Source organism: Tachyglossus aculeatus, chromosome 1, assembly GCF_015852505.1.
Source record: "Tachyglossus aculeatus isolate mTacAcu1 chromosome 1, mTacAcu1.pri, whole genome shotgun sequence".
NCBI lineage: Eukaryota > Metazoa > Chordata > Mammalia > Monotremata > Tachyglossidae > Tachyglossus > Tachyglossus aculeatus.
Window position 1 is genome coordinate 97,646,346 of NC_052066.1, and position 24,913 is coordinate 97,671,258.

General features: G+C 48.5%; 1 protein-coding gene across 1 annotated transcript in view; it reads right to left on the reverse strand.

The window, feature by feature from the left end:
* Nucleotides 1-469: 469 nt before the first annotated feature.
* SLC9A9 (solute carrier family 9 member A9) overlaps nt 470-24,913 on the reverse strand; it is a 462,001-nt gene continuing 437,557 nt past the window's right edge. Inside the window, exons 15-16 of the mRNA XM_038751488.1 lie at nt 5,269-5,374; nt 470-718 (exon numbers count right to left, since the gene is read on the reverse strand). Of these exons, the coding sequence (XP_038607416.1) occupies nt 470-718; nt 5,269-5,374 (355 nt within the window). The remainder of the gene's footprint in view (nt 719-5,268; nt 5,375-24,913) is intronic.

The window sequence follows — 24,913 nt, forward strand, 5'->3', positions numbered from 1 at the left end:
GGGATCTCAGTGGAGCATCTAGGGCTGTGGGCATTACTGAGGGTCCTTTCCAGGGCAGGGGCTACACCCCAGCGCGGAGCCAGGGCTTCTTGGAGAGCCGGGCGGCAACAGACTTGGGACTGAACTGGCACCTCTCTGTTTAGGAGGGTGGAGTGCGGGGACTGCAAAAGGGGCAGTGGAGTAGGGGAAGAGCGGGCAGGAGCATCTGAGGGCCCTCAGCAGCCAGCTTGGCCGGAGTGCCCACCCCTGCCCTACATGGACAGGTGCCGACATGGCCAGAAGTGAATTTGGCAGTATAATCTGGACAGGCGGCGATCGGTTCTTATTTCCACAGGAGTGGCCTGGGCCCTATACCCATTCCTCTCCAGTCGGGCTTGGAATCCACCTCCCCGGTCCCTGTCCCGGGCCCGTTAGGCGAGCTCCCGTCCCGGCTGGCAGGGCCGGGGAAGCCACCCACAGGGTCACGGGATCACGGCTGTGAGGGCCCCTGTGGAGCCACCACTGGCGTGCGCTCGAGCTTGAGTCCGAAACCCCCCAGTCCAAGGTCGCCTTCATCCACATTTTCCCTGGCCGGGGGAGGTGGGGGGCCCGTCCTGTCCAGTCCCGGCCACGGGGGAGGGGCGGAGGGGGAGGTTGGGGAGGCCGGGTCTCCGGAGGCCACAGCTAGCTCGTCGTGATTCACGATGCAGTCGGTGTCATCTTCTTTCAGCTGTTCCTGCTTGGGCAGAGGGAGAGGGGGTCAGTTGCAGGGGCAGAGGGGCAGTCCCACCACCCTGCCCCTCTCACGGCCTGCAACAACCAACCCTGTTCAACCCAAGGGAGGTAGACCCAAATGCTGGACGTCTCAGATCCCCTTGGCTGGGCCTGTTGGATGGTCAGCAGTTAGCCCATGGAAAAGGGCGTGATGGGTCAGCAGGAAAACCATCTGCTCAGGGAGGGACCCAAGAGACCAGTTCTGCCTGGGGGACTGGACTGGGTCTTTGCCGTAGCTCTTCAGACTCTAAGTGGTCCTGATGGCCATTACCATCACTCCTTACCGCTGGCTTTAAAGCACTCAATCACCTTGCCCCCTCCTATCTTATCTCGGTGCTTTTCTTGCTAGAACCGAACTTTTGGGTAGGGACTGTCTCTATAGGTTGCCAACTTGTACTTCCCAAGCGCTTAGTACAGTGCTCTGCACACAGTAAGCGCTCAATAAATGCGATTGATGATGATGATGATGATGATGATGATGATGATGAACCCAACCGGCACGCTTTGCTCCTCTAATGCCAACCTACTCACTCACTGTACCTCGCTGTCATCTGCCTATCACTCTCCCCACCTTCAAAGACTTGTTGAAGGCACTTCTCCTCCAAGAGGCCCTCCCCGATTAGGCCCTCATTTCCCCTTCTCCCACTCCCTTCTGAGTCACCTTCGCACTTCTATTTGCACCTTTTAGTCACCCTTCTCTCAGCCCCACCGGACTTACATCCACATCTATAATTTTTTTCCCCTCTAGACTGAAAGCCGTTTATGGGCAGGGAATGTGTCTACTAACTCTGTTACACTGTACACTCCCCAGTACTTAATAAAGAAGCAGCGTGGCTCAATGGAAAGAGCCCGGGCTCTGGAGTCAGAGGTCATGGGTTCAATTCCCGGCTCCGCTACTTGTCAGCTGTGTGACTTTGGGCAAGTCACTTAACTTCTCTGTGCCTCAGTTTCCTCATCTGGAGAATGGGGATTAAAACTGTGAGCCCCCCGTGGGACAACCTGATCACCTTGGAACCTCCCCAGTGCTTAGAAGAGTGCTTTGCACATAGTAAGCACTTAATAAATGCCATCATCATTATTATTATACAGTGCTCTGCATACAAGCACTCAATAAATGCAACTGATTGATGATTTATTTATTTATTTATTTTAATGTCTGTTTTCCCCTCTAGCTCTTTGTGGGCATGGAACGTGTCTACCAATTCTATCGTACTCTCCCTAGCACTGAGTACAGTGCTCTGCCTGCGGTAAGTACTCAATAAATATGATTGATTGGTTGATTGATTGATGGACATTTCCCTAGTGAAGGAGCTGGAGAAGGCAATTCTTCTGCTGGGCCACTGTTCCGCAGGGGAGGGCTTGCGGGGTGGTGGGGGAGGGAGGCTGGACTGCAGGGGAGGTGAGAGGCTGGACCGCAGGCTCTGCATCCTTCTCCAAGGGTAGGATCTCTTCTATGGGCCCGGGGTCCTTGTCCACTCTGCCTTGTCCAGGGCAACGGGGGTGACCCTGTCTCCTGGAGCTGTGAGCCTTTGGGCCAGCTGCCTGGGAACCACTTGCCCATCTGCCCCCCTCCTCCCATCCCGCCACCCAGCTCATCCAGCTGTAGGGCTCTCTGTGGCCCTTGATTGTTCCTTAATCAATCAATCATATTTACAGAGTGCTTTATGTGCACAGAGCACTGTTGGGAGAATATACTACAACAGCTGCCCATGACGAGCTTACGGGAACTGCTGCTGCAGTCAGCCAACTTGGCCCAGCTCTTCTCCCAGCCCCTGCGGAGGCACCATCCTCAGGGCAGAGTGCTGGGAGAGGCCGCCCTTGGGGATTCCAATATAATAATAATAATGATGGCATCTGTTAAGCGCTCACTATGTGCAAAGCACTGTTCTAAGCACTGAGGAGGTGATCAGGTTGTCCCACTGTTTTAATCCCCATTTTCCAGATGAGGGAACTGAGGCACAGAGAAGTTAAGTGACTTGCCCAAAGTCACACAGCTGACAGTTGGTGAAGCCGGGATTTGAACCCATGACCTCTGACTCCAAAGCCCATGATCTTTCCACTGAGTCACGCTGCCAGTGAAAATTGAGGGGCCGAACTGGTGTCCCCCTGCTGTTTGGGGGCAAGGGGTAAGTCCAACCCAGCTCAGGTCTCCAGGGGAACCCAAGTCCCCACCCTCTTCCTAACCTCACCAGACCCTCCTCATCCCCTCCTCCCTTTCTCCCCGATGCTTCCCTTTCCCGATCCCTCAGCCCTACTCCAGCTCCTCCTGCCATTCAGTTCTGCCCCGTGATGAGGGGTGATAGCCCAAGGCGGCTTAGATGGCCACTGCTTCCTAAGGGCAGCACGTCTTTGTTGGAATGTCGGCCTTCTCGGCTGCAGAAAGGTGTCAGAGGTCCTCCAGGGGAACAACGGGCCTTGGGACCTCCTTGCCACAGGGCTGGCTGGGCCCAGGAGCACTCCCAGGTCCCCATCGTCCCCACCAGCTTTCGGGGAGACAGTCGGGGATGATCAATTAGGAAGCAGCGTGGCTCAGTGGAAAGAGTGCGGGCTTGGGAGCCAGAGTTCATGGGTTCGAATCCCGGCTCCGCCACTCGTCAGCTGTGTGACCTTCGGCAAGCCACTTAACTTCTTTGTTCCTCAGTTACCTCATCTGTAAAACGGGGATTAAGACTGTGAGCCCCAAGTGGGACAACCTGATCACCTTGTATCCCCCCCCCAGAGCTTAGAACAGTGCTTTGCACATAGTAAGCGCTTAACATACGCCACCATTATTATTATCAATTGGAGCAACATGGCTGCGCAAGGCCATGTTGAGAAGCAGCATAGCGTAGTAATAATAATGATGGCATTTATTAAGCACTTACTATGTGCAAAGCACTGTTCTAAGCGCTGGAGGGATACAAGGTCATGAGGTTGTCCCATGTGGGGCTCACAGTCTTCATCCCCATTTTACAGATGGGGGAACTGAGGCCCAGAGAAGTGAAGTAACTTGCCCAAACTCATACAGCTGACAAGTGGTGGAGCCAGGATTTGAACCCATGACCTCTGACTCCAAAGCCCGGGCTCTTTCCCACTGAGCCATGCCGCTTCTCCGATAGTAGATAGAGCACAGGCTTGGGAGTCAGAAAGTCATGGGTTCTAATCCTGCCTCTGCCATGAGTCTGCTGTGTGACTTTGGGCAAGTCGCTTCACTTCTCTGTACCTCAGTTACCTCATCTGTAAAATGGGATTGAGACTGTGAGCCCCATGTGGGACAGGGACTGTGTCCAACCCGATTTGCTTTCTTCCACCCCAGAGCCTAGTACAGTGCCTGGCACATAGTAAGCGCTTAGCAAATACCGTAATTATTATTATAATTATTAGCCTTGGGGGCCCATGTCCCCGACATGGGAAAGACATGATTTCTTGTCACTCCAACACCATAATAATAATAATAATAACAATAATTGTGGTATTTGTTAAGCACTTATTAAGTGGCAGGCACTGTATTAAGCGCTGGGGTGAAAATGAGCAGATAGGGTTGGACACAGCCCCTGTCCCTCGTGGGGCTCACAGTCTTAAATCGCCATTTTACAGATGAGGTAACTGAAGCACAGAGAAATGAAGTGACAAGATCAAGTAGGAGACAAGTGATGGAGCTGGGATTAGAATCCAGGTCCTTCTGACTTCCGGGCTTGGGCGCTATCCATTAGGCAACACTGCACTAGGCCATGTTGCATTGGGCATGCACCAGAGGAAAGGGGCTGCGGCCTCCAGGCCTAGATGAAGATGATGGCATTTGTTAAGTGCTTACTATGTGCAAAGCACTCTTCTAAGCGCTGATAATAATGATGGCATTTATTAAGCGCTTACTATGTGCAAAGCACTATTCTAAGCGCTGGGGAGGTTACAAGGTGATCAGGTTGTCCCACAGGGGGCTCACAGTCTTAATCCCCATTTTACAGATGAGGGAACAGAGAAGTTAAATGACTTGCCCAAAGTCACACAGCTGACAATTGGCGGAGCCGGGATTTGAACCCATGACCTCTGACTCCAAAGCCTGCGCTCTTTCCACTGTGCCACGCTGCTTTGGGACTGACTCCTCCAGATACCAGCTTCCTGAGAGAGAGACAGAGGAGCTAGGAGGGAGACGCAAGGGAAAACGATGGTTGAATTTTTTTTTTTAATGGCATCTGTTAACTGATTACTATGTGTTAAGCCCTGATCTAAACGCTGGAGTTTGTACAAGTTAATTAGATTGGACACAATCCCCGTCCTACATGGGGCTCACAGACTAAGTAGGAGGGAGAACAGGTATTTAATCCCCATTTTAAAGCCGAGGAAACTGAGGCATAGAGAAGTGAAATGACTTGCCCCAAGTCACATAACAAGCGATTGGCGGAGCTGGGATTAGAACCCAGGGCGTTTCAACTCCCAGGCCTGTGTTGTCTACACTAGGCTCCCAACACCCCTCCTCTCCCAGTCCTGCCCTCGAGGTTTCCCACCCCCCCACCCCCAGCTGGCACGCTCACTCACCCCATAGGCGCGAGGGCTGGTCAACAGGCGGGAGATGGGGTGACACCAATCGGGTAAAGTGGTGGTCAGAGGCGGACCCGAATGGGTCAGGATCGGCTTCAGATATCTGTCAGGTGCATTAAGGACAAAATTCCAGTTCCAACGACTCCTCGAAGAGGTCAGCGTGGGCAGAACCTGCAGCCCCCGGCCCAGGCAGGGCCAGAATTGGAGGAGAATTGAAGCTTTGCCCATCTTGGATCCAATCGCCCAAATACTTCTCTCCAGGATTCCCTGCAACCTCCCCATGCCCGACCCCCACAGGCTTCAGCACCAGGGAATGGGCGATTTGGAAGCTCCCTTCAAAGAGAAACTTAATATAAGTCTTTTTCACCTTCTTATATCTGCTTAGAAAATGCTCCCTTAACAGTACCACCTTGCCAGTCCCCCTCTCCATCCCCCCCATCTTACCTCCTTCCCTTCCCCACAGCACCTGTATATATGTATATATGTTTGTACATATTGATTACTCTATTTATTTATTTATTTATTTTACTTGTACATATTTATTCTATTTATTTTATTTTGTTAGTATGTTTGGTTTTGTTCTCTCTCTCCCCCTTTAGACTGTGAGCCCACTGTTGGGTAGGGACTGTCTCTATATGTTGCCAATTTGTACTTCCCAAGCGCTTAGTACAGTGCTCTGCACATAGTAAGTGCTCAATAAATGTGATAAATAATAATAATAATAATAATAATAATAATAACAATAATAACTTTGCCCCATACCACTAACCTCACATGGCTTCACAACCTAAATGCTTTCCACGGACACCCGGGGGTATTTCAAGAAATCAGCATTATTTTGGTGCTGGGGGACGAGCCTGAGTTGTGGTCCAAAATATCTCATTTTCGCAAGTTCGACATGCACTCTCTTTACTCATCATACACCAATACACCTTGAAAGCAAATTAGGGAAGCGTGAGACACATTCACGGGCTCCCGTCTGCCACTGGCATCCTCTTCAGACTTGACACCAATTGCAGCTGCAGCAGTTATTAAGCTGTTTCAGGATTTGTGTGATTGCCTCTCCTCTTCACTTGCCTGGAGTGGGTTCAGTTGAGCCCAAACCAAGCTCCCTGGTGCTTAGTACAGTACTCTGTGCACAGTAAGCACTCAATAAATACCACCGATGATTACCTAGCCACAGAGCCGTGTGATGGTGGCGATTCTCTCCTCCTACAGCCCAGCTCGCACCCTCCGCTCCTCTGCTGCTAATCTCCTCACCGTGCCTCGTTCTTGTCTGTCCCGCCGTCAACCCCCAGCCCACGTCATCCCCCTGGCCTGGAATGCCCTCCCTCCCCACATCCGCCAAGCTAGCTCTCTTCCTCCCTTCAAGGCCCTACTGAGAGCTCACCTCCTCCAGAAGGCCTTCCCAGATTGAGCCCCCTCCTTCCTCTCCCCCTCCTCCCCCTCTCCATCCCCCGCCTTGTCTCCTTCCCCTCCCCACAGCACCTGTATATATGTATATATGTTTATATGTATTTATTACTCTATTTATTTATTTATTTTATTTGTACACATTTATTCTATTTATTTTATTTTGTTAATATGTTTTGTTTTGTTCTCTGTCTCCCCCTTCTAGACTGTGAGCCCACTGTTGGGTAGGGACCGTCTCTATATGTTGCCAACTTGTACTTCCCAAGCACTTAGTACAGTGCTCTGCACACAGTAAGTGCTCAATAAATACGATTGAATGAATGAATGATCCCATGAAGATTATGCCCGGGCTACTTCCAATACACGGTACCCAGGTCTGGCCAGGAGCCCAGATTTTACAGGAGACAAGGCCTGGACAGGGAAGGACTAGGCGGAGGCCTAGGCCTTGTGATCAATGCAAAGGGAGAACCACCTTGGGTTGGGTAGGGACTGTCTCTATATGTTGTCAACTTGTACTTCCCAAGAGCTTAGTACAGTGCTCTGCACACAGTAAGCGCTCAAAAAATACAATTGATTGATTGATGGATTGATTGACTGAGAATAGTGACCACAGGAAAGGGCAGGTCCCCTGAGGGTCGAGAACAGGGTCAGATCGATGTGGTCCAGGCAGGTGACTAAGGAGACCACGTGGTCCCCAAGCAGCAGTTCGGACAGATGGTAGGTGACACAGAGTAGTCACCAAGCAGCAGCCAGGGCAGATGGCAGGTGACACAGGGTGGTCACCAAATAGCAATCAGGGCAGACGGTCGGTGACACAGCGTCATCCTCAAGCAGCAGTCAGGGTGGATGGCACGTGACGCAGGGTGGTCCCCATGCATCTGTTAGGGCAGATGGTGGGTGACACAGGATTGCCCCAGAGCAGCAGTCAGGGCAGATGGCAGCAGCATGGCATAGTGGATAGAGCACAAGTCTGGGAGTCACAAGGTCATTGGTTTTAATCCCGGCTCTGCATTGTCTGTTGTGTGATCTTGGGCAAATCACTTCCCTTCTCTGGGCCTCAGTACCCCCATCTGGAAAATGGGGATTCAGACTGTGGGCCCCATGTGGGACAGAGACTATGTCCAACACGATTTGCTTGTATCCACCCCAGTGCATAGTTCAGTGCCTGGCACATAGTAAGTGCTTAACGAATACCATCATTATTATTGTTATCCCCAAGTAGCAGTCAGCTCTGGCAATAAGCAGGAATCATCAGCAGCAGGGTAGTATTCAGACTACAAGCTCCTTGAGGGCAGCATTAGTGTCTCTTACTTAGTGTCTTAGTGTCTTAGTCTCTTACTTAGTGTCTTTTACTTACTCTCCCAAGTTTCCCACTCTAGACCATAGAAGCAGCGTGGCTCCGTGGAAAGAGCCCGGGCTTGGGAATCAGAGGCCATGGGTTCTAATCCCAGATCCGCCACTTGTCAGCTGTGTGACTTTGGGCAAGTCACTTCACTTCTCTGTGCCTCAGTTCCCTCATCTGTAAAATGGGGATTAAGACTGTGAGCCCCACGTGGGACAACCTGATCACTTTGTATCCTCCCCAGCACTTAGAACAGTGCTTTGTACACAGTAAGCACTTAATAAATGCTATTATTATTATTACTGTAAGCTCATTGTGGGCAGGGAATGTATCTGTTAGATTGTTATATTGTACTCTTCCAAACACTGAGTATAGTGCTCTGCACACAGTGAGCACTCAGTAAATATGATAGACTGACTGACAGTCCCATCTTCTAGACCGTGAGCCCACTGTTGGGTAGGAACCATCTCTATATGTTGCCAACTTGTACTTCCCAAGCGCTTAGTACAGTGCTCTGCACATAGTAAGTGCTCAATAAATATGATTGAATGAATGAATGAATGAATCCCGCAATGAATCTGGAAGCAGAAAATAGAGTTTGGAGCTAGAGGTCCAATCCACCTATCCCTTACGTGTGTCTCTTAAGCACTTTTGTACTTGCCCCAACCCCATAGCCCTCACACCAATATTCCTACACTCTACTATTTTCCCTATCCCTAGTCAATTTTATTGTCTGCCTCCCCCTAGACTGTAAGCTCCTTGTGAGCAGGGATCACATCTACCAACTCTCCTGTATTGTACTTTCTCAAGCGCTTAGTACAGTGCTCTGCCCAAAGTAAGCAGTGTGGCCTACTGGATACAGCATGGCCTGGGGGTCAGAAGAACCTGGTTTCTAATCTCGGCTCTACCACTTGTTTCCTGTGTGACCTTGGGCAAGTCACTTCACTTCTCTGGGCCTCAGTAACCTCATCTGTAAAATGTAGATGAAGACTGTGAGCCTCATGTGGGACATGGACTGTGCCCAACCTGATTAGCTTGTATTAGAGAAGCAGCATGGCTCAGTGGAAAGAGCCCGGGCTTGGGAGTCAGAGGTCATGGGTTCTAATCCCAGCTCCAGCACTTGTCAGCTGTGTGACTTTTGGCAAGTCACTTCACTTCTCTGTGCCTCAGTTACCTCATCTGTAAAATGGGGATTAAGACTGAGCCCCACGAGGGACAACCTGCTTACTTTGTATCTCCCCCAGTGCTTAGATCAGTGCCTGGTACATAGTAAGCACTTAACAAATGCCTTCATTTAAAAGAATGTTTTTGTCTATTCCAGCGCTTAGTAATAATAATAATAGTATTTGTTAAGCACTTACTAAGTGCCATGCACTGTTCTAAGTACTAGGGTAGATACAAGCTAATCAGGTTACAGTATCTGGCTCTTAGTAAGCACTTGGAAAATATCATAGGAGAAAAAAATGTAAACTCTCAGTAAATACCATTGATTAATTGATTGAGGCCATGTGTCTGGCGGCACCTCCTGCTCCACAACTCTAGCTAGGAAAGTAAGTATCTTTATCTTGGAGTGTGTGGGCGTGAGCCTCTGGTTTGGCTGGATGGGAAGGGCACAGATTAACGGATTCACAGAGATCCCAGACAGAAAGGTTTCAGATTCCTGGGTGGCACCCCGGAGTACGATGCTGTCTCTTAGCCAAGGAAGTGGAAGAAGACTCCTAACGGCCGTTCTGGACCGGGGAGTGTTTTCGAAGTGGTCAACAGGAATGTTTTAAGCTCAGCTGGGATGAGCTCCAAGTGGTGGGACCATCTATGGTCAAATCCAGAGTCCTGCAATTCCATAATTGGGAGCATCCTCCCAACCCCTTTCCCACCGACTATTTTTGGTTAGCCGGGGAGAAATAGAATGTGAAATCGATGGGGTACCCCTACTGCATTAATGTCATTTGGTGAGCCCGGAAAGCCAGAAAATACTATGGGAAAATCTGGTAGCTAAGACACCTTACAAACATTGTACATGGCAAAAGTGGCACAAACCCCTGACATGGAGCGGACACGCCCAGCCATTTCTCCACAATAATAACAATAATGGCATTTTTTAAGAGCTTACTATGTGCCAGGCACTGTTGTTAGCACTGGGGTAGATACAAGCCAGGCGTGGCTCTTGTCCGATGGGGCTTGGAAACTGATAACAGCCAGCAATACAGCACATGGTCAGCGCTTAATAACTACCATGATTAGATCGGTTGATTGTTTGCCACCAATGCCCAGAGGAGTTTGGGAAGAGTCTATGGTTCAGAACGCTCCATGGCCTTCTCTTCCGAACCCCATCCCAAAACCCTGCACCCCTTCCCCTTCCTCCCTGCCCCTCTGGTCTTGCTCTCTCCTAAGGAGGAGATCAAGAAAGGAGTATCCATCTTTGAGCAAAAGCTTGAGAAGCAGTGTGGTTCAGTGGAAAGAGCCCGGGCTTTGGAGTCAGAGGTCATGGGGTCAAACCCTGGCTCTGCCAACTGTCAGCTGTGTGACTTTGGTCAAGTCACTTAACTTCTCTGTGCCTCAGTTACCTCACCTGGTAAAAGGGAATGAAGACTGTGAGCCCCACAGGAGACAACCTGATCACCTTGTAACTCCCCAGCGCTTAGAACAGTGCTCTGCACATAGTAAGCACTTAATAAATGCCATTATTATTATTTATTATTATAAAAGGAACCAGAGGCAAGGAGGAGCAAGAGAAAACCTTGCTGAGGACTGGAAACGCTAAGTATGACAACACAACAATATGTGTGCACAAAGTAGCTGGGACCGGGGGTCCCACTTTGGTCTTTTCAGTCACAAACATGCATATACAAGTTTCTGACTTGTACTTCCCAAGTGCTTAGTACAGTGCACTGCACACATTAAGTGCTCAGTAAATACAATTGAATGAATGAATGAATATACAAACACACGAATCTCAGCACAAACAGTGACTTCTAATACTAAAGACAACTATAACTACGGAGGGCAGCCATGGCAGGTTGCTGAGGGGCCAGGGGTGGACAGCCCCTCTTCCTCTCTCCCTTTCTTTCACTCTTTCTCCTCCTTCCTGACACATCCACCCTTCCCACCTGCTCAGACAACAACCAAGAGCATGGAGCGGGTGGATAGCCTTCATCATCATCAATGGCATTTATTGAATGCTTACCATGTGTGGAGCCCTGTACTAAGCATTTGGGAGAGGACAATACAGCAAAGGTGTTAGACACGTTCCCTGCCCACAGTGAGCTGGCAGAGCAGGGCCGGGTTTGCACTAATTTGTTTTGAAAATGTTGCCGTGTGCCTGGCCAGGCACCAAGTGGAAGAGACTTAGAGCCTCTCCCCTGGAGCCCAGTCTGGCTCTAAAAATATTCTCATCTGGGGGATGAGAGGCGAGGTTTCTGTAAATCGATCGGCTAATACAGGCACTGAAAGGGCGGTGGTGAGGAGCGTTGGCTAAAAATAATGCCACCTCCCTCTCCTCATTTTGGAGGGTGGGTGTAGAGAGGCGGATGTGTCACCTGCATGATCTCTTCACAGAGATCTAAGCCTCAGTTGGCCTAGAAATAAAATCTCCAGCTGCTGCACTCTGCTACCACGGTGACTGCCAGATTCCTGTGGGATCTGTGTTGACTGTCAGAGACCACCCTGCCCACCCAGAAAAAACCCAGTTTAGCAATAACCCGATGGCTGTGAGTAGATTATAATAATAATAATTCATAGTAATAATATTTGTTAAGCTCTTACTACTACTACTACTAATAAGCACTGTTCTCAGTGCTGTGGTAGATACAGGGTAATCAGGTTGTCCCACCTGGGGTTCACATTTTTAATCCCCATTTTCCAGATGAGGTAACTGAGGCACAGGGAAGTTAAGTGACTTGCCCAAAGTCACACGGCTATGTGGCAGAGATGGGATTAGAACCCACAACCTCTGACCCCAAGCCCAGGCTCTTTCCACTAAACCACATTCTACTAAGAGCAGGGATAGATATGAAATAAGTCCACACAGGGCTTACAGTCTGAGTAGGAGGGAGAACAGGTATGGAGTCTCCACTTTACAGATGAGGGAATTAGGCTCAGAGAAGTGACTTGCCCAAGGTCACATAGCAGACACATGGTGGAGCCGGGATTAGAACCCAGGTGTTCTGTCTCCCAGGGCTGGGCTCTTTTCCACCAGGCTTGCATTTCAGTCTTTCCATGTGACCCTGCCCTGCTGGATCCTGTAGAAAGAGAACAGACTCTGTCCATTTTCAACTCCATTGATCCATCTGACTCTTGCCAGGCACGGACTTTTTAGGAAACAATTTCCTAAGAAATAGCAAAGAAATAAAACCTGTCGATTACGATTAGCAATAGTATCAGTCACGATCATTACTGTGCAAGGTTAACCTGGTCTTTCCGACAGAATGGGCAATTGCCCATACATCACAATTAGCTTTTGTTGAAAACAAATTCTCCTCTCTCTGTGACAAGCAAAGGGGCATAATTATGCTTCTAAAAATATTCTCCCATGACCCGGGGGTGGATCTTTTGTGCCCACTGCTGTTGTTATCAGGATTTATGATCGCTGGACCTTTTCCTCATGTTTTACTGCTGCTTCTCTTTCTTCTCACAGGAGTGGGGTGCATTTCTTTCTAACTCTGGGAAGTAAAATTGGACTTTCTTTGGTTGAATATTATTGGAGACTGAAGTTGGCACCCTGAATTTAATAATAATAATGAAAATGATAAGAATTATATTGATAACTGTGGTATTGGTTAAGTGCCTACTGTGTGCCAAGACTTGGGGTAGTTACAAGATAATCAGGGCCCACAAGGGGCTCCCAGTGTAAGTAGGAGGGAGACAAGTAGCTCTCCATCACCTGGCCCCCTCCTATCTCACCTCCCTTCTCTCCTTCTCCAGCTCAGCCTGCATACTCCACTCCTCCGCCACTAACCTCCTCACTGTGCCTCGTTCTCGCCTGTCCCACCATTGACCCCTGGCCCTTGTCCTACCTCTGGCCTGGAATGCCCTCCCTCCTCGCATCCACCAAGCTAGCTCTCTTCCCCCCTTCAAAGCCCTACTGAGAGCTCACCTCCTCCAGGAGGCCTTCCCAGGCTGAGCCCCCTTTACCTCTGCTCCTCCTCCCCTCCCCTCACCCCTATTCCCTCCCTCTGCTCTACTCCCTTCCCTGACCCACAGCACTTGGGTATATTTATACACATTTATTACTCTATTTTATTAACGGCGTGTATAGATGTATAATTCTGCTTATCTATTTTGATGCTATTGTTGCCTGTCTACTTGTTTTGTTCTGTTGTCTGTCTCCCCTTTCTAGATTGTGAGCCCATTGTTGGGTAGGGATTGTCTCTATCTGTTGCCGAATTGTACTTTCCAAGCACTAAGTACAGAGTTCTGCATACAGTAAGCGCTGAATAAATACAATTGAGTGAATGAATAAATATAGGTGCATATCTGTAATTCTATTTATATTAATGCCTGCTTACTCATTTTGACATGTATAGATGCCTGTTTGCTTGTTTTGATGCCTGTCTCCCCCCTTCTAGACAATAAGCCTGGTGTGGGCAGGGATTGTCTCCATTGCTGAATTGTACTTTCCAAGCACTTAGTACAATGCTCTGCACACAGTGAGCTCTCAATAAATATGATTGAATGAATGGATGAATAAATTCCCATTCTGTAGAGGGAACTGAGGTCCAGAGAAGTTAAATGACTTGCCTAAGGTCACACAGCAGGTAAGTGGTGGAGCTGAAATTAGAACCGAGGTCCTCTGGTACTGAGGCCTGTGCTCTTTCCCCTTTGCCATTCTGCTTTAGTTTGACCCTGCAAATCCTCTTAGTGCGTTTGGCAACCTTTGGGTCTGCAACTGGAAATTCTTGAATTATGTGGCACTGAAGCTCTCATGTTCCCAGCATTGGACTGAGGTTTACTGATGATCTTAGAGACATTCTGCTTTTCCTGTGGCTCTTATTATCATTCAATCTATCAGTAGTCTTTATTGAGCCCCAAACGTGTGCAGAGTATTGTGCCAGGTGCTCGGGAGAGTACACCAGTTTAAGGGCGTCTCAAGAAACTTATGTGCACAAACCATTCAGATAGTTGGAGGAAGAAAGGAACCATCCTACTGCTGCCAATAGCAGGAGTGGGGACAGTTAAGAGACAAAATACGTGCAAGTGGATGAAAGTGGACAATATGCGTTAGTGCTCAGGGGTCTAAAGGGAAGTTTAGAGGCCTTCTCTATCTAAACTCTCATTTCCTCTTTTCCCACTTCCTTCTGTGTCACCCTGATTTGCTCCTTTTACTCACCTCTCCCTCAGCCTCACAGTACGCCCCCAAACTGCATTTATTTATTTATTTATTTATTTATTTATTTATTTATTTATTTAATATCAGTGTCTGTCTCTCCTTCCAGAGTGTGAGCTCACTGGGGGCAGGGAAAGTGTCTACCAATTCTGTTGTGTTATACTCTCCCATGTGCTCAGTACAGTGCCCTGCACACAGTAAATGCTCAATAAATATGATTGCAACTGGAGCAATGCTTTAGGGTTCCATGACAGATCAGTGCATTTTGTGCTATATACGTTAATCAGGTGAAATCCTTCAAGATGACCCCGTAAACGAGCGGTATATATTGACTCCTGATTGTTGTTTTCATAGTTTAAATTACAAAGTCTCCCGATCTTCTGATCAGGGGATGGAGCCAGGGAAGGGGGAGGCTGAATTTTCCTCCGGAGCTGACCCCCGCAGCGGGGCAGGGGGACGGAGTCTGTCTGGGGATTTGTGGTGATTGTGAGGTAGGGGAATGGAGTGAGGGTGGGTGGGTGCACAGCTGTGAGATCTCATCCCCAGACCTGACCCTTGTCTGGGCTACTGTAGCTGCCTGTACAAAGAGGAGAAGCAAAAAATTGCATCCTGAAACTGAAAAACTGAAGCCAAAGCCTCCCAGCTCCTTGGGGAGAGGACCCGCTGGTGGGGGGCTGGGGAATGGAGAGGCCTCTGTGGGAGGGGTGGAAGCCAGGGGCCTCCACTACCACCCACCATGTCACAATCCTACATTGCATCACAATCCCCCATGCACGTCTTCACAGCAGCCCAGCTCCTCGGGGGCAGGACAGAAAGACCTCTTTGGGAAGGGTGGGAGCCAGGACCACCACTACCGAGCATCATATCACAATCCCTCACCACATCACAATCCCGCACCAAAACACAATCCCACACTGCATCACAATCCCTCCATGTGCTTTGCCACAGCTGTCCTGGCTCCTTGGGGAGCGGAGCCATGGTATTGAGAGGGAGGGAGAAAGGTGGGAGCTTGATGATGATCTCCTGATCAGAAGATCGGGAGACTTTGTAATTTAAACTGTGAAAACAACAATCAGCAGTCAATATTTACCGCTCGTTTCTGGGGTCATCTTGAAGGATTTCACCTGATTAACGTGTGTAGCGCAAAATGCTGTGCATTTAGCTTTGATTCTATTTGTTCTGACATCTTGACACCTGTCCACTTGTTTTGTTTTGTTGTCTGTCTCCCCCTTCTAGACTGTGAGCCTGTTTTTGGGAGGGACCGTCTCTATAAGTTGCCAACTTGTACTTCCCAAGCGCTTAGTACAGTGCTCTGCACACAGTAAGCACTCAATAAATACGATTGAATGAATGAATGAATCATGATGATGATGATGGAACTTGTTAAGAGCTTAATATGTGCCAAGCACTGTTCTAAGCACTGGGGTACATAAAACTTAGGATAGACACAGTCCCTGTCCCACATGGGGCTCACCTTCTTAATCCTCATTTTACAGATGAGGACCTGAGGCACAGGGAAGGGAACTGACCTGCCCAAGGTCACACAGCAGACATGTGGCAGAGCCAGGATTAGAACCCATGAGCTTCTTAACCCCAGGCCAGTGGTCTTTCAACTAAGCCACGCTGCTTCTCCGCATTGCAATCGCACACCGTGTCACAATCCCACACTGTGAAACAATCCCCCTGCCCATGTTGTCGCAGCTGCCCCAGCTCCCAACTCGGGGAACAGAGTCGCTGGCAGGATTAGGGCAGAAGGAGAGGCCTCAGCGGGATGGATGGGAGCTGACACTCCATTCTCTGGGTATGGAGAGCTGCTTACGCAACTGCCACTACCCCTGCACTGCACCACAACCCCACACCACATCACAATCCCCCTGTCATGGTCGCCACTGCCACAATGGACAGAGAAGTGGCTGAGGGTAAATTGAAGTGGCTCTATCCTGGCCCTGCAGCGGTCACCCCACCCACGATGATTCCCTCTGTATCTCCCTGCTCCCAGGGCCATTGCCCTTCTGGGGGCTGGAAAGGAGGCAGGAGGGGCTGTGTGGGTGGAGGGACTGGGGGAACGGGCATCAGGCTGGCATCAGATTGCATTATATGATTGGCAGATGTCACTCATATGGACCACGGTGCCATGTTGAGTTGTAATTCAACCCTGTCAACTGGGGATTGGTAGGAAAATTCATTTGGATGCCTAGACACATTTGGAAGCCAAACAATGGCTTTTTTTTTTTGCAAATCGCACCCCCTCTCTCCTCCCCAGTCACTTACCCAGAGGAAGAATCCAGTAATATAGATTGAGAAAAAGCACCCGGGAGGGACCTATGTCAGGAAAACTAAGGTTGGAGAGCACCAGACTGGGAGTAAGGAGACCTGGGTTCTAACCCCAGCTCTGCCACTTGCCTGTTGTATGACTTGGGAAAGTCACTTGATTTATCTGGGCTTCTGTTTCCTCATCTGTATAATGGGAATGCGATGCCAGCTCTCCCTCCCCCTTAGACTGTGAGCCCCATGTGGGGTAGGGACTGGATCTGATTGAATCTACTACTACAGCACCTAGCCCAGTGCTCAGTACATAGTGAGTTTCAAAACATTATTTTGAATTATTATTATTGTTGGAGAGTGTTTCCAGGAGAAGGGATTGGTCAGTAGTGTCAAAGGTGTCTGAGAGATCAAGGGGGAGTAAGATAGAATATTGTTCATTAGACTTGATGAGGAGGAGGTCATTGGTGACTTCCCAAGAGCTTAGTACAGTGCTCTGCACACAGTAAGCGCTCAATAAATATGATTGAATGAATGAATGGTGACCTGAAAGCATGGTCTCAGTGGAGGAAAGGGAGAGGAAACCACAGTTTTTTAAATGGTACTTGTTAAGCAAGCACTAGGTAAAGGCAAGGTAATTGGATTGGGCACAGTTCCTGTCCCACATAGAGCTCAAAGTCTTAATCTCCATTTTTACAGATGAGGTCACTGAGGCACAGAGAAGTGAAGTGACTTCCCCAAGGCCACACAGCAGGCAAGTGGCGGAGCCAGGATTAGAACCCTGGTCCTCTGACTCCCAGACATGAGCTCTTTCCACAGGGCCACGCTGCCCGTCACTAGGCTAGCAGAGAATCCCATCGGCAGGGCAAGACCAACACCGCTACCGTGCATCCCAAGAAAGACAGGGTTAAACTAAGGTTAGGGTGAGGGAACCGTGGGGAAAATGAGAAAACAGAAATGTCAACAACTTTTCTCTTCTCTCAATTTCCCTATTTCCTGTCCTTCTGCCTTTCTGACAAAAGCAAGAAAAGCAAGAAGACATGAGAGAGCAGGATGTCGGAACTTGTGCTCTGATACGAGAGCATGTTCAGTGCGGCGAGAGCAGCTTCGTTTCTTGGAATCTGAATTCCATAAAGTCGGGTGAGGAATCAATGAACTATTATTTATGACTCATTTAATCTGGGTATTTTAATAATGTCTGGCCAACTACAGTATTGATTTCCACTGCTCCAGGTTACACTTAACCACGGAAAAACTACCCTGAACAAATAGTTTGTGAATACGGTTAGAAAGGACATGCCGCATTCTGTGGAGAAATGGATGAATCGGCATTTTCTCCCTCTTTTCTATGGATAAAATGCCCCTCAAAGCTCAATTCTTAAATCCCCGTCAAGCAAACACCTAAACAGCAACGTGACGAACAAACCTTCCCTCTGTATCCCAGGCCTCATGTGTTTGTATCCTGGAAGAAGAGAAATCTAGCTGCTCATAATCAGTCTCCAGGGGCACAATGAGGATTTCCCCGTCTCTTTTCCACATTAGCTTTTTTAGTGAATAAACTAGTTGTGAATAAGAGGGAGAAGAAATCAAAGCATCCCCTCATCACCCCAGCCTGCTAGTGGTTGGAACGCCTGCCTCCAATACCTTGGAAATGAGATTGCAGGATAGCCTTGTTATGAGGAGTTTGGGGTTGTCAGCGTGCCCATGGGATTGACAGGGAGGAGAACTCGAGTTGAAGGCCTTGGGCCAGATTTGGGTCCCCGTGGCTTAGTGGAAAGAGCATGGGCTTGGGATTCAGCGGTCATGAGTTCTAATCCTGGCTCTGCCGCTTGTCAGCTGTGTGACCTTGGGCAAGTCACTTAACTTCTCTGTACCTCAGTTACCTCATCTGTAAAATGGGGATTAAGACTGCGAGCCCCACAGTGGGACAACCTGATTACCTTGTATCTATCCCAGTGCTTAGAACAGTGCTTGGCACATAGTAAGCGCTTAACAAGTACCCACATTATCATTATTATTATTATTAGGAAGGTCCACCAGGAACTTCCCCTCACTGCCCCTAACGCCCTAGCCCAGCCAGCCAGGGAAGAGGCAGACTGGGTGCGGGTTTCTGGTTAAGGAAATCCGAGGGTGCCAACTGACAGATTCACCAGTCAGGGACTGAGCCCCAGTGCAGCACTCTCTTCCCCGACAAAGAAAAACTCTGCATTAACATGCACCTTGCCCCCAGCCTGATCATTCATGGCTCCTCTCCTTCTAGGGGCAACAGCCCTCTCCTGCCTCTCAGGCCGGGCTGCAGGAGCACCCACAGCCCCCCAGAACTTCCCAAGACTCCCCAACCCTCCTGCCCCCGGCTAAGTCCTGCTCTTCAGCCTGCTGGAGATGGTTGGTGAATTAATTCACTCCCACGGCTTCACCCATCATCTCTACGCTGATGACACCCAAATCTACATCTCTGCCCCTGCTCTCTCTCCCTCCTTCCAGGCTCATATCTCCTCCTGCCTTCAGGACATCTCCATCTGCCTGCCATCTAAAACTCTATATGTCCAAGACTGAACTCCTTATCTTCCCTCCCAAACCCCGCCCTCTCCTTGACTTCCCCTTCAGTGTAGATGGCATTATCATCCTTCCCGTCTCACAAACCCGCAAACTTGACACCATCCTGGACTCTGCTATCTTGCTCACCCCTCACATCCAATCCGTCACCAAAACCTGCCGGTCTCACCTCTGCAACATCGCCAAGATCCACCCTTTCCTCTCCATCCAAACCGCTACCTTGCTGGCTCAATCTCTCATCCTATCCCGACTGGATTACTGTATCAGCCTCCTCTCTGATCTCCCATCCTCCTGTCGCTCCCCGCTTCAGTCTATACTTCATTCTACTGCCTGGATTATCTCAGTACAGAAACACTCTGGGCATGTCACTTCTCTCCTCAAAAATCTCCAGTGGCTGCCTGTCAACCTACGAATCAAGCAAAAACTCCTCACTCGACGTCAAGGCATCACCTTGCCCCCTCCTACCTCACCTTCCTTCTCCCCTTCTCCAGCCCAGCCCACACCCTCTGCTCCTCTGCTGCCGCTAACCTCCTCACTGTGTCTCGTTCTCGTCTGTCCCAGCGTCAACCCCCGGCCCATGTCCTTCCCCTGGCCTGGAATGCCCTCCCTCCACACATTCGCTAAGCTAGCTCTCTTCCTCCCTTCAAAGCCCTACTGAGAGCTCACTTCCTCCAGGAGGACTTCCTAGCCTGAGCCCCCTTCTTCCTCTCCTTCCCATACCCCCCCGACTCTACCTCCTTCCCCTCCCCACAGCACTTGTATCTATTTGTACAGATATATTACTCTATTTATTTTACTTGCACATATTTACTATTCTATTTATTTTGTTAATGATGTACATATAGCTATAATTCTATTTGTTCTGACAATTTGACACCTGTCTACATGTTTTGTTTTGTTGTCTGTCTCCCCCTTCTAGACTGTGAGCCCGTTGTTGGGTAGGGGCCATATCTATATGTTGCCGACTTGTACTTCCCAAGCGCTTAGTACAGTGCTCTGCACACAGTAAGTGCTCAATAAATATGATTAAATGAATGAGGGAATGCTGGCTTCAGTGTCTGTGGGCCACTGGCCCTAGGGGTAGGACAGAGGTCTTCAGCCCCTCCGGCTCTAGCCTTCACTGGCTTGGTGAGCCTTGCTCTCCCTCTGACACAGCTCTCTTGGAGTCTCCATTGCCCGGGTGCCCCAACCTACCCGAGACCTCCTACCAAACCTAGTCCAGTCTCCTCTCTGGGCTACTTCTTTGATGCGCCTTCCAATACCCCACTTGCGACAGACTCCCCTGTGACTACTATTCCCATCTAGTTTTTTGCTCTTAATGATTGTACATCAGCTTATTCTATGTGCCTTGTCCCCACTTTAATATCTTGGTTTTGTTCACTCCCTGAGGGCAGGGAGCGTGTCTGTTACCATTCTTGAAAGTTCCCTGTTACCCCTCCTGAAGCAGCATGGCCTAGTGGAAAGAACATGGTCCTGGGAGTTAGAAGCCCTGGGTTCTAACCCCAGCTCTGCCACTTGCGGGCTGTGTGACCTTGGGTAAGTCACTTCACTTCTCTGTGCCTCAGTTTCCTCATCTGTAAAAATGGGTCTTAAATCCTACTCCTTCCTAACTAGACTGTGAGCCCCATGTGGAACTGGGACTATGTCCAAACTAATAACCTTGTATCTACCCCAGCATTTATAACAGTAGTTGGCACATAATAAGCATTTAACCATCACCACAATTACTACTATTAATTATTATTATTAGTGTAGTGCCACGCACCTCGTAGGCTCAATCTGTACTGTTGCTAAGGTAAATCCAGCATTGTAAAATCACCATCTGTCTGTCAATGGCTCTTCTTTGCTCTCAAAGTGTTGAATGTCCAACAGTTGATCCACAGCAGGGCCAATTCATTAGCAACTCAGACCTCCTGGCTCCAGCGTCCCCTAACCCCACAAGTCCTGACTTTCCCGACTCTTGGGATTGACCTTGGGGAGACCCGGTTCAATCAAGATGGGGAGTCAGAAGACCTGGGTTCTAGTCCTGGCTATGCCACTTGCCTGCAGTGTGATCTTGGGCAAGTCACTCGACTTCTCATTCTCAGATTCCTCATCTGTAAAATAAGAAGGGAATACCTGTCCTCCCTCCCTCTTAGGCTATGAGCCCTTTGTGGGACAGGAACTGTGTCCATTCTGATTATCTCATGTTTACACCAGTGCTTAGTAGAGTAGTTGGCACATACTTAATGTTTACCAAATACAATCATTTGTTCTCTGTGAGCTGAAAATGAAAGTCAGGTACCCTTTCCAGTATATGAGGCTCCTGGGTGAGACTGCTGTTCTCATTATCGTAATCATCACCATCATGAAATCCTGTTGGTTCAACCTTGGCCGTATCACTAAAATCCACCCTTTCCTCTCCATCCAAACTTGCTAACATGTTAATCCAAGCATTTATCGTATCCTGTCTTGATTACTGTACCAGCCTCCTCGCTGACTTCCCTGCCTCCTGTCTGTCCCCACTCCGGTCCATACTTCACTCTGCTGCCAAGATCATTTTTCTACAGAAATGTTCAGGCAATGTTTCCCCACTCATCACAAACCTCCAGTGGTTGCCCATCCACCTCCACATCAGATTACCATCGGTTTTCAAACAGTCAATCACTTTGTCCCCTCCTACCTCACCTCACTACTCTCCTACTACAACCCAGCCTGTACACTTAACTCCTCTAATGCCACGCTACTCACTGTACCTCAATCTTGTTTATCTTGCCGCCAACCTCTCGCCCACATCCTGCTCTGGCCTGTAATGCTGTCCTTTTTCATATACGACAGACAATTACTCTCCCCACCTTCAAAGCCTTACTGAAGGCACATTTCTTCCAAGAGGCCTTCCCTCACTAAGTCTTCATTTCCTCTTTTTGCACTCCCTTCTGTGTCACCCTGATTTGCCCCCAATCCTAAGCCCCACAGTACTTATGTATATATCCATAATTTATTTATTTAAAGTAATGTCTGTCTCTCCCTCTAGACTGCAAGCTTGTTGTGGTCCGGGAATGTGCTTCTCCCCCTTTTAGACTGTGAGCCCACTGTTGGGTAGGGACTGTCTCTATATGTTGCCAACTTGTACTTCCCAAGCACTTAGTGCAGTGCTCTGCACACAGTAAGCACTCAATAAATATGATTGATTGATTGATTGATTGATTATATTGTTGTGTTGTACTCTCCCAAGTGCTTAGTACAGTGCTCTGCACACAGTAACTGCTTACTGATTGACTGGACAGGGACTGTGTCTGACCCAATTAATGTGTATCTACCCCAGTGCTTAGAACAGTGCTTGATTCATAGTAAGCAATTAGCCAATACTAAAAAAAAAATCAATAAATCACCGGTTTTTATTGAACTCTTACGAGCAAAGCACTGTACTAACCTCTGGGGAGTGTACAATATAACAGAATTGGTAGACACGTTCCCTGCTCACCAATGAGCTTAGTCTAGATGGGGAGACAGAAATGAATATAAATAAGTAATTTAAACTAAGTTAAAGATATGTACATATGATCCCTGGCCTCAAAGACCCAGAGAATGGAGGTCGCTGCAGTCTGATGTCTCAACAGGAGCCTGTGAAGGGGGCAAGAGGGTTGTGGAGAGGGTAGATGGGAGCCCAGAGCTTGGGATATTAGCCATACATAGGCTGACGGTCAGCAGGCAGAGAGGTGAACCCCGGGGACACTGGCTATTTGCTCAGGTGGTGGTGGAGAGTCAGGAATGTAGACAAGGGGAACAAGTAGGGGAGATTGCAACTGTTAAATTGTAATGGTGGTAGCAGTCCAATCTTGCAATAGAGAAAGGGGATAAAATGGGCCTTTTCTTGGAAGCAAAGTACTTGCCTGATTGAGGGAAATTATCTCTTCCCCACAGACCACTTAGCGAGTGATTTACTCTTTCATCAATTCGGCCAGCATTTCCCCACTGCCCAGAGGTACCTAGCCCTGCACTGCAGCCAGTGAACAGCCCAGGTAGACCAGAGAACCCCAAACAAGGAACACGGTCTTATATATATATATACAAGCAGAGCTTTTTCTGTATCTAACCCAACACTTAACTGAGGGCTTGGCACCTAGTCAGTGCTTCAAAAATATTACAATTAATAATAACTATGATAATGATTTTTTAAAAAAAAATTCTGCGGGAATCAGGGATGGGAAAAGCATACAGAAAATAAGTGCTCAAGAAGTGACTTTTGACTGTGAGCCCACTCTTTTAGACTGTCTTTTAGAGTCTTTTAGACTTTAGACTGTGAGCCCACTGTTGGGTAGGAACTGTCTCTATATGTTGCCAATTTGTACTTCCCAAGCGCTTAGTACAGTGCTCTGCACATAGTAAGCGCTCAATAAATACGATTGATGATGAAGTGACAATAATAAACAACAAAACAGATCAAGAGACAAAATCAGGGCAAAGAGGAGGGTGCCAAAGAGCTGTCTTCCTCAACCTCCCTCTCTCCCAGCAGTTGTCTGAGCCACCTGCTTTAATGAGTGTGGTATTTGCTAGGTGCCTACTACATGTCAAGCACTGTACTAAGTGCTGGGGTGGATACAATACATTCACGGGCTCATAGTCTAAGTGGGAGGGAGAACAGGTACTTAATCCTCATTTTGCAGATGAGGAAACTGAGGCCTGAGGAAGTTATCAATCAATCAATCAATCAATCGTATTTATTGAGCGCTTACTGTGTACAGAGCACTGTACTAAGCGCTTGGGAGGTACAAGTTGGCAACATATAGAGACAGTCCCTACCCAACAGTGGGCTCACAGTCTAAAAGGGGGAGACGGAGAACAAAACCAAACATACTAACAAAGTTATCAATTTGTGCAAGTTCACACAGAAGGCAAGTAGTGGAATGAAGAGAACTTATCCTCACAATGTGTCTGTTCACCGGTACTCTCCCAAGCTCTTAGTATAGTGCTTTGCACACAGTAAGTGCTCAATAAATATGATTGAATGAATGAATGAATGAAGTCAAGAGGCAGGCACAATTAACCCCTTTTTACAGATGAGGAAGCTGAGGCCCGGAGAAGTTAAGTGACATGTCCACGGGACACAGCAGGTGAGTGGCAAAGCTGGGATGGAACCTGGATCTCCTGACGTCCACGTGCACATTCTAACCCAGGGGCCGTGCCCGCCCTTCTCCTCCCGATGCGTGGCTCAGTGGAAAGAGCACAGGCTTTGGAGTAAGGGGTTCAAATCCCAGCTCTGCCAATTGTCAGCTGTGTGATTTTGGGCAAGTCACTTAACTTCTCTGTGCCTCAGTTACCTCATCTGTAAAATGGGGATTAAGACTGTGAGCCCCCATGGGACAACCTGATCACCTTGTAACCTCCCCAGCGCTTAGAACAGTGCTTTGCACATAGTAAGTGCTTAATAAATGCCATTATTATTACTATTATTATTATTATTCCCTCTTGCACAAACCTGAGAGTTAAACGACAAATCAGCTTGCTATAATCTGCACCCCGAGTAACGTTAGGAGGAGTGCCCACCATCCTGGGGCCACCGGACATGTCAAAATCTTGAGGGTCTCTATGCTTCTATGCTGGCTCATCTCCTTCCAATCAATCAATTGTATTTATTGAGTGCTTACTATATGCAGAGGTCCTGGGTTCTAACTCCGACTCCACCACTCATCTGCTGTGTGACCTTGGGCAAGTCACTTCACTTCCTCTATGCCTCAGTTACCTCATCTGTAAAATGGAGATTAAGA